Source organism: Abramis brama (genome assembly GCF_963993115.1).
Source record: "Abramis brama genome assembly, chromosome: 14".
Taxonomy (NCBI): Eukaryota; Metazoa; Chordata; class Actinopteri; order Cypriniformes; family Leuciscidae; genus Abramis; species Abramis brama.
The window spans coordinates 16741909-16752324 of record NC_139976.1 but is presented as its reverse complement, the minus strand read 5'-3'; the positions used below and the strand labels follow the sequence as shown (position 1 = coordinate 16752324).

General features: G+C 39.6%; 1 protein-coding gene across 3 annotated transcripts in view; it reads right to left on the bottom strand.

Annotated features, from left to right (window-relative positions):
• The window catches only part of thrab (thyroid hormone receptor alpha b), a 150153-nt gene that overhangs the window by 30876 nt on the left and 108861 nt on the right, over positions 1-10416 (bottom strand). For all 3 annotated transcript variants that reach the window (XM_084134541.1, XM_084134542.1, XM_084134543.1), the window contains exon 3: positions 1522-1769. In XM_084134541.1, coding sequence (XP_083990667.1) covers positions 1522-1577 — 56 coding nt within the window. In that variant the 5' untranslated portion in view covers positions 1578-1769. The remainder of the gene's footprint in view (positions 1-1521; positions 1770-10416) is intronic.

Here is a 10416-nt window from a genome sequence, read left to right as displayed (position 1 = left end):
CGCTGAACGCGGAGACTTCCGCCACTTAATATGTTCGTGTGGAAACGGAAACACGAAAATGTACCTATGTTCCGCACACAAAATATTGCATTCGGTACACACGTGCACCGAACCGAAAGCCCTGTACCGAAACGGTCCGGTACGAATACACGTACCGTTACACCCCTACTTTGGACAGTAACGGGCATTCTCTAAGGCTTTAGTTAACTTTCCTGCCGGCTCCTGGCATTATATAAAATGTGTGTGCAGAGTAGATGTTGAGGTAAAGGCTATTCTCTTAGCGCCTGCCTTTAGACTCAAAAGCACAGCGTAGAGCCAGCACCACACTCACTGTGAGATGTACACACACAAAAGGAGCCAGTTACCAGGAAAACTGAATTATGTAGGAGAGTGTGCATTGACCAGAAAATTTGAGTTTCCCGAAGCGTCAATATGTGAAGAAAAAAATTCGATAACCACACACAAGAAAAGATTTCGGCACAAATCTGTTTGACGCAGGGTGTCGTGGTGAATCATAAATGACAATGGACGTCGGGAAGCAAGAATCAATCGTTTTATCTCACATAGCGTGTCATAGTGGAAGACAAACGACGCCACGCCTGCGACGCTTCATGAAGTCAGTCGCTAGTTCCGCCTTCTTGATGCAACTTCTCGATGTTTACATGCAACCAAATAATCCGTTAGTAATCAGACTGATGCCTCAATCGGACTGAAAAGCCTTCATGTAAACACCTTGATTGATCCAATTGAGCTCGATCCGAATGAAATTTCGATCCGATTGAAAGGGGTGGTTTATTCCTTTTCTAATCCGATCGAGAGAACATGTAAACACTTGATCGGACTGAAAACCGAAACTGAAAGGACTGCGCATGTGCAATGACATTGAAACAGCGTAATGACGTACAGTATGACACGCTGAACGAGCTGTTCTTCCTGTTGAATAAAGTGTCATTTAAAATGAGTGTCCCATCTTTCTAAAATTCTCCTTTCACTCAGCGACTGTGAAGTGGAGCAGGACAACGTCCCACCAGTCCTTCTTTCTGACTCATCCACAGACGACTGGTTTTGGGTGCGAGGAGGAGCATTTTTACTGCGTGATAAATATAAGCAGCATGGCACAACGGTTAATATTCTCATTGTCTCCAAATTATGATCAGAAATGGATAAGTATTAAGTCTGCGGTTTAAAACAAATAAAGAACCAATGTAGGAGAATGGTTATTTTGCGCAAACAGCGGGAAACTGTGCAGTGTGCGCATGTCAAAAAATCTATTCCGATTTGAAGCTTGTGACATATAAACGCGCACATCACATGTTTAGCGTTCATGTAAACACTACGTTTGGATTCATCAATCGGAATGAATTCAGTCCGATTGAAACAAAAGCTGTGCATGTAAACATAGCCAGTGACTATCGTAACAGACAAAAATATTGTATAGTCTGAACCTGGCATTATGACTAATATCATAGCTTGATTAATGACTCTGCAATCTGTTATGAGATCAGTTCTTAAGAGGCTCACCGTTTCTCTTCTCCCTCTGATTGGTTTGGGTCTTGCTCCTTGGGCATGTGTTCCATTCACCTTATTTCCATCCAGCGGCCAATCATGTGAGACTGAGGCGGGCCCCACCCTCGAATGCACGCCTGTCATTCGCGGGTTGTGATGAGTCAGACAGTCATCGGACGGCTTTGGAGCGAAGCTCGCAAACCAAGCCCGCCTCACTCTCCAGCCCAGATGCCCAGTGATAATGCAGCAATATATAATGAGGTCTGCAAAAAAAAGACAGAATCAAAAGGTAGCATGTGCACTAATCAATCCAGAGCACTCAATAACAAACTTAAGGAGATCTGTAAACAAGAATGGACAAATTATATTTCAATGATTTTACGTTGTAAATGATTTTACGTTACAAAAAAAATGTGTTTGTTCGTAAAAGTTTTGCATTCCCCTGAGAAACTTTTGGTTTGCTCACAAAACGTTAACATTTTATTGTGAGCGAAGGCAACATTTCTCAAGGTAAAGCGAGTGTTTTGTGAGCAAACTCAGGGGGACGCAAACATTTTACAAGCAAACAGAAAGTTCTTGTGGAAAGCAAAACTTTTGCGTGATAACGCAAAACCACTGAAAGCTTCTCTGGGGCACTCACTGGGAAAACACTGAAATATAATTGTTCCTGCTCATATTGTTTCCATCCCCATGTACCCTTAGGTGCTTTGTACAAACTAACATGTACAAGCAATGGTAAGGTTTTATTTGTGGTTTGTGATTAGATTTTTTGTTTCTATTGTATTCTTTTATTGCTAGTTTTTAGTTTCAGATATGTGTGCATCCCTCTTCTTCTTTTAGTTGTCTGTCCCATGTGACATGCTTCCCATGAGCTTTCATGAGTATAACCGGCTCACTGGAGAAAAATCAAGCACTCTTTCCAGTAAACAACTCCGATTAGGTAAGCCTAAAGCTCAAAACCCAGGAGGTCACATGCAACACTAGGCTGCTGCTCTTTCCCTTCTTTGGCAGCAACAATGTGTCTCAAAACCTGTGTAGATCGCAAGGCCTCGACTAATCTGGATTAGGAGGAGGGCTACTGAGAAAATGATCCACAAGCCACGAGATTGTGATGAGCTTCTCAAAGTGTGGTACGCAGGCTCCCTCTAGTGGTACGCAGAGGAATCGCTGAATTTCGCACGTACGATCAAACCGGTGTGATCAGTCTTGGCTGGTCCCTGGAGTGTAAGATCACACCGGTGTGAGTAGAGCGGTCAGTGCATCACGTGATCATCAACTGCTAAATTCAAAATGTACTTTCGCAGTTGACTGCTGGCGCTGAGCTAGAGACGGACACGCTCAGCGCTGTCATATATCACTATTCAGTGTTTTCAACCACATAATGTTTATTTTAGGTTTCAGACATTTAAATTCACATAAGTACTAAAAAAACAATACATTTAGAGTTTGTAAAATACACACTGCTGTCTATGGAAGCGGCAATAATAATCCTTTCCATTATAATTAGACAACACGTTTTAATCAAATCAGATACACATTGTGTAAGTAACTTTAAACTTTACTCTATTCTTCTCCCAGTTCACTGGCCACTTACTTTCATGTATTTCGGGAGAAGTGGATGAGTTCACGTGTTGTAAATCCAACAGATCCGATTTTCTGAACTGCGTCTGCGGCACAAACCAACATGGCGGCGCCCATTGCGCATATAGCTCAACTAATGAGATCGTTATAAAGGTGTTTAAACATAAAAAAAACACTTCCACTTGCACATATTTGACAATCGGAATATCAGATATTTCATGCTATAGCTAACAAATTTGTGAGTATTTTGAATAAAAAAGGAAATAAAAGCAGATTCAGCGCTATTGTGGCTGCGGTGTGTCACGTGACAAGCAATGACGCGTCACCATGGAAACAATAAAGTGATAAATTCTAAATAATGGTCGCCTTAAAAACTCACGAGGGTCAGCCAGAATATTTTAAATGTACGTGTAAAAAGGTTAAATATGAATACACAGCCTGTGTTATTTTTTTATTTATTAATTATACAGTACTTTTTTAACTTAATATATTAAGCACAGAACAGTTTTTATTTAACTTTTAAGTACAATACATTTTCATAATATAATCTTTAAGTAGGCTACAGTTTTTATTTCACTTTTAGGTGCAATACATTTTAATTTAATCATTTTTTAAGTTTTTTATTTACCTGTATGTAAGCAGCACAGTGCAGTGTTAATATTCAAACTGTGTTTTTACAATGTTTAAAGTGGCTGGCAATAATAAATATTCTTATTAGAAATAAAACTGCCTCATTTTTTAGCTGTGCATAACTGTAGCTGAATAGTTAGGCCTACTATGCTACTGTATTTTCATATTGGTTATTATGGTGGTACTTGGACAGCCACATATTTTCTGAGGTGGTACTTGGTGTAAAAAGTTTGAGAACCACTTTTAACTGGTCAGTTCACCTGAAAATGAAAAAAAGTCAGTATTTAAAGTCATGCAGTCTTTAACCTGTGCATTTAGGCTTAATTGTGTATGCAAACACTACTTTACTCAAATAGCCACTCAAATCTAAACAACCGATTAGACAAAGGATGCCTACGTGCACGAGCAAATTAGGGATTTAGTCAGTACCCAGATTTAGTCTGTTTTGTTGTTGTCACAGGTCAATATGGTCAGACTACAAGTCATAGCAGAAACACTGTCCAAAAAAGCCACTGATCCAGGTTGCTTCGAAAAGTAAAAAGTACTTCAAATCTAATTTACAATAGCACTATAAACAGCAATACCAAGAGTGTTAACCTTTGTTTGCTGCTGCAAACTCAGCAGCAAAGCCTTTGCAGCCCAAAAAGTGCCCTTTAACAAAGCACTTTACAAGCTTAATTTACCCATTGTGTGCCTTATAAAAAGAAAACTGAACATTTAGCCCACTTTTTGAAAATACAGAGATCGACATCAGTCTAAAATGATTTTTTTGCCCATATCGCCCAGCCCAAAGTCTTTCTACAAGTAAAGTTGTCTGGCCTCCTCTACAAAGTCTTCAGTGAAAACTGATATATCGAGGCAAATTCACAAAGCGTTCTGCTGACAGATGTGCATGTGTAAGTGTATATCAATGTTTCTTTGGTATCTATTATGCTCACAGTTACTAAGCGAACTCCCCAAACACAAACCGACGTGGTACATGCCGTTCAGGCCCTCTGAATCGCTCTATGAATGGGTGGCTCTGGACCAGAGAGGGGAAATAGATCGTTTTCTTGTGTGTGAAAAGAAAAGGATCCGGTGGCTTAAGCTCAAAGCTTGAGAAAGCATGATCACAGAGCCGAGAGGTGTGGGACTCCACGATACTGATCCGGTGTTGATACGCTTACATACCGCCGCATCTGACCAGCCTATATTCTAACTGCAGAAGTGCTTGGCGATTCAAGCGCATGGCTAGTATGTGATGCAACCCTTTGACAATGAAGCCAAGAGGACATTTGTTCTGCATTAGTCAATGCTCAGCTGGCCTATTATCTTTCATCGAGCTAGCCTGTTCGCATATTCGCCAGCCTAACACCGTGTTCTAACCAGACGCGATGCGATAAGATTCCAGCTACAAATAATTTGTCTGTCCACACTAGACGCGACTGCGAGATGCATCAAAATCAATCAAAACCCACAGCCAATCAGAACAACGTGTAGGCGGAGTCTCGCAGCAAGTGCACTGCACCAGAGAGTAATCTTGACGGCACTCGCAAGAAAATGGATAGGCAGACTAAATCAAATTCACAAATATTACACCATTTAAACATTATTAAAAATACATAGGCTACTGAGTTACTAAAACAATCTTTGTCAAAGAATACACTTGTTTGTTCACAGTTTGAACGTTCTTGTTTCCATTTGTTTAATTTCAAGAGGTGAATTATCCATTGTTGCTTTTACAGCAACAAAGCTGGGAGCACTAAATGATATTCAAAGTCACACTGCATGCTTTGAACATTAAATAAAGCACATAAACAGTACCTGAGATTATCATTGCCACACTTTGTGTTTGTTGTTCCAGCCGCGACGTCGCAGAAAAATAGAAACCGTCTCTAAAATAAAATCCTCGCGTGTCGCCGTCATGGCTGGTTAGGACAAAAACTCTGATTAACATGGAAAAGATACCTTTTATCGCGCATCGCGTCGCGTGTAACCGTTAGTTAGAACACGGTGTAACGGGCCTATTCATCAGCCCGTCCAGATGATGTGTGTGTTCACCTCTATTGTGCATAGAGCTAAATGTGTGTGTAAATGTTTCTAAGCTGCTTATTACCAAAACAACGGTGACGCTCAGTGGGATTTCTGCAACTAATCACAAAAAATTTGTCTCCAATAGTTAACACAAAGGATTATGAGTTATGAGAGAGAAGCTGCTCATACGGTACTTTTAATGATGACTCGTGATTGGTGGATGGCTCTTGAAGGGATTAGTTCAACCAAAATTAAAAAGTTCTTTTTTTCTTTTCTTTTTTTACCCTCATTTCATTTCAAACCTATATTACTTTTTTTCATGTGCGGAGCAGACAATTAGATGTTTTGAAGAATGTTCAAGCTGCTCTCTTCTATACAATAAAAATGAATGGGGACTGTGGCTGTCAAGCTCTAAAAAGGCATAAAAACATTAAAGTAGTCCTTAATGCACTATTTTTTCTAGTCTTCAAAAGACATAGAATCACTTTGTGTGAGGAACAAAGCAAAATTTAAGTTTTTATTCAACTTGCTTTGAATGGTGAGTTATTTGAGCAAAGTAAAATAATAAAATCCCCAACTAGCCCCTGTAAATGTTGAAAATACCTTGCATCCCCATAAGAAACAATTATCATCCAAATATAGGGCTTTTGAAAAAGAGTAGCTTGGACATTTTGTTAATGTCCTTTTAGTCAAATGGTTATTCAAGATACATGAGTAAATGATATTTGAATCTTAGGTCAACTATATTGCCCTTCAAGTCCCACATTTCATCGTCATCACAAGGCTAAAACGTACACACAGACATTCTCATCTCTGCTGTAGGAGGTCCACCTCTCCCTCCTGTTCAGTCAAGGTCAAAGTCATAAAGCCCCATACAATCAAACATACGGGATCTATAAATGTAGCTTTACAAGCCAGAGTTCCTGTTAAACATGCAACTAGCTGAGAACAGAGGCGGGAGGGACACCAGGATAAACAGAAAGAGAGGAAGAACACAGCAGATTAAGTTTAATTCAGCATAGGGCCATAAACAGAGAAAAAAGGAGAGGTGGTGTTTGTTAATGATGACTGTTTGTTTTAGTGTGTGTGTGTGTGTGTGTGAGTGTGTGTGTGTGTGTGGTAAAAAGTGCAAAGGAAGCCAAAAATGCACAAAGGCCACATAAATTTTAAAGTGGAGCATTGCAGGTATCTTTGACACTGCACCTGTGTACGTAAGACAAATGTGTGCAAGAGTGTATATGTTGTGTGTGTGAAGGAGCAATGCTTGACATATATGTTGACACAGTGCATACATTGGGTATAAAAACTGCAGCAGGTGCAGCTGAGTAAGGTTTTCAGACTCATTTTTCTTGCTGTACGTTTGTCGCTGTGTTCTGCATTCTCAAACGCTGCACTACAACTTTTTAATTGGCAAGAAGAAAGTGGACTCCGTTTCTCCCTCTTCCTCTGTTTTCCTACTTTCTTCTTGCCCTTAATTGAATGCTTTAAAATGCTGGGTTCAAAGCAGCATGAAAAAGAATAATTAGTTAGTATGTTGCAGACTGAAACGATCTCTACTAATTAACCAATCTCTATCTCTTCTTACCCTGAAGAGGTCAAACATTAAATTGCACAATAAGTAAAAAAAAAAAAAAAAAAAAAAAAAAAAAAAAGGTTTGTTAAAAGATAGGCATTCTTATCTGTTGGGGTTTGACAGGTTGGTCAGTGTACTTATGAACAGCTAGTGACAGAGCACTGATGATCCAGAAGATAAAGATTGCGGACTGTGATCTGATATGATCTCAGTGAAGGCCATGGGTTGCAAATGCCATTACACTATTCAGAGTTCACCTTAATGAATGTTTCACTAAGAAGACAACGCAAGAAGAGATCCTTATATACCAAATCAACTCACCGTCTTCGAAAAATAACATTTTTTGTCAGAGGGATTGAAAAATTCTACTTTGGTTGATGGCAAAACTCAGCCTAACAGCCTAAAAGATCTAATGCTAAAATAGATAAAAATGAGGCAACACATTCCTTGTGACTGTTGCAAAGGCATTGAGACTGATAAAGATAAACTTACACTTTTATTTCACTGAGGTCAATTATTTCACTGAGGTAAAAAAAAAAAAAAAAAAAAACAACAACTCACCAAAGCCCCTTTCTGCTGTATACATTAGGTGGAGTGGGCTGATAAAGTTTCCTGATGGATGGCTGGTTAAACTGCCTCCGTAAGTCACCACACGCCTGATTACTGACTCTGGGTAGTTGACCTTTTTGTAGTTGTTACTGTTACGTGTCAGGTTTACAAAGAGCGGATGAGAAATGGTTTAGAAATGGACAAAAAGAGAGAGGATGAAAGAAAAGAGAAAAGTGGTCAACCAGTATTGATCTTTCAGTGGGCAAGGTGGATATATGAAATGAAACAGACAAAATTGAAATACACACCAAATTGCAAAAAAATTACATATAAAAATTATAATAAAATGTTTTAATATATTATTGCTTTCTTAAGGATAATGTAACACCGAAGACCGGAGTAATAGCAGCAGAAAAGGGAGCATTATAGAGAAAAAAAAAAATTAACAAATAATTTTATACTATATTTATTTTTTTAGGATTGTACATTGTTTACATATAATATGGGTGAATTTTAAGTGTATAAAAAATAATAATAATGATATATATACAGTGGGGAGAACAAGTATTTGATACACTGCCGATTTTGCAAAAATCTGCATCTAATGCTCTTACAAAGCATGTAGAGGTCTGTAATTTTTATCATAGGTACTGATAAAATGGTACTGATTTTTTATCATAGGTACTGATAAAATCATAGGTACTGAGTGATGGAATCTAAAACAAAAATCCAGAAAATCACATTGTATGATTTTTAAGTAATTAATTTGCATTTTATTGCATGACATAAGTATTTGATATATCAGAAAAGCAGAACTTAATATTTGGTACAGAAACCTTTGTTTGCAATTACAGAGATCATAAGTTTCCTGTAGTTCTTGACCAGGTTTGCACACACTGCAGCAGGGATTTTGGCCCACTCCTCCATACAGACCTTCTCCAGATCCTTCAGGTTTCAGGGCTTTCAGCTTCAGCTTCATATGGACTTTCAGCTCCCTCCAAAGATTTTCTATTGGGTTCAGGTCTGGAGACTGGCTAGGCCACTCCAGGACCTTGAGATGCTTCTTACGGAGCCACTCCTTAGTTGCCCTGGCTGTGTGTTTCGGGTCATTGTCATGCTGGAAGACCCAGCCACGACCCATCTTCAATGTTCTTACTGAGGGAAGGAGGTTGTTGGCCAAGATCTTGCGATACATGGCCCCATCCATCCTCCCCTCAATACGGTGCAGTCGTCCTGTCCCCTTTGCAGAAAAGCATCCCCAAAGAATGATGTTTCCACCTCCATGCTTCTCGATTGGGATGGTGTTCTTGGGGTTGTACTCATCCTTCTTCTTCCTCCAAACACGGCGAGTGGAGTTTAGACCAAAAAGCTCTATTTTTGTCTCATCAGACCACATGACCTGCTCCCATTCCTCCTCTGGATCATCCAGATGGTCATTGGCAAACTTCAGACGGGCCTGGACATGCGCTGGCTTGAGCAGGGGGACCTTGCGTGCGCTGCAGGATTTTAATCCATGACGGCGTAGTGTGTTACTAATGGTTTTCTTTGAGACTGTGGTCCCAGCTTTCTTCAGGTCATTGACCAGGTCCTCCCGTGTAGTTCTGGGCTGATCCCTCACCTTCCTCATGATCATTGATGCCCCACGAGGTGAGATCTTGCATGGTGCCCCAGACCGAGGGAGATTGACCATCTTCTTGAGCTTCTTCCATTTTCTAATAATTGCGCCAACAGTTGTTGCCTTCTCACCAAGCTGCTTGCCTATTGTCCTATAGACCATCCCAGCCTTGTGCAGGTCTACAATTTTATCCCTGATGTCCTTACACAGCTCTCTGGTCTTGGCCATTGTGGAGAGGTTGGAGTCTGTTTGATTGAGTGTGTGGACAGGTGTCTTTTATACAGGTAACAAGTTCAAACAGGTGCAGTTAATACAGGTAATGAGTGGAGAGCAGGAGGGCTTCTTAAAGAAAAACTAACAGGTCTGTGAGAGCCAGAATTCTTACTGGTTGGTAGGTGATCAAATACTTATGTCATGCAATAAAATGCAAATTAAATATTTAAAAATCATACAATGTGATTTTCTGGATTTTTGTTTTAGATTCCGTCTCTCACAGTTGAAGTTGAAGTTATTTTATGACATTACATTAATACTTAAAATTCACACAAAATATATGTAAACAGAACACATTTATTTTACTTGACAATAATCTCAAAATGTCAAATGTGATCTTGCAGTCTAAACTGCTCATCTCAACCTGTAGAATATGTCATGATGGACAGGAGGGAGCTTCTTTTGGCAGACGTAGCCCTTTCTATCCAACACTTTGCTTTTACAACATTAATCACCTCAGACTTTTATTGCATTTGAGTAATCACCATCTTATCTGAGGAGAAATTTTGCTTGTGTCTGTTTAGCATCTTCTATAGTTCAAGAATAAGGAAAATTAATGGGGTGGATCTGCTCAAATACAAGATTGAGAGTTCGCAGCGAGACTATGGTTATCTTAAGGCCAGTCTGCCCATGAAAAAGCTGGATTCAGAGTACAGACTGGTCTGACAAAGTCACT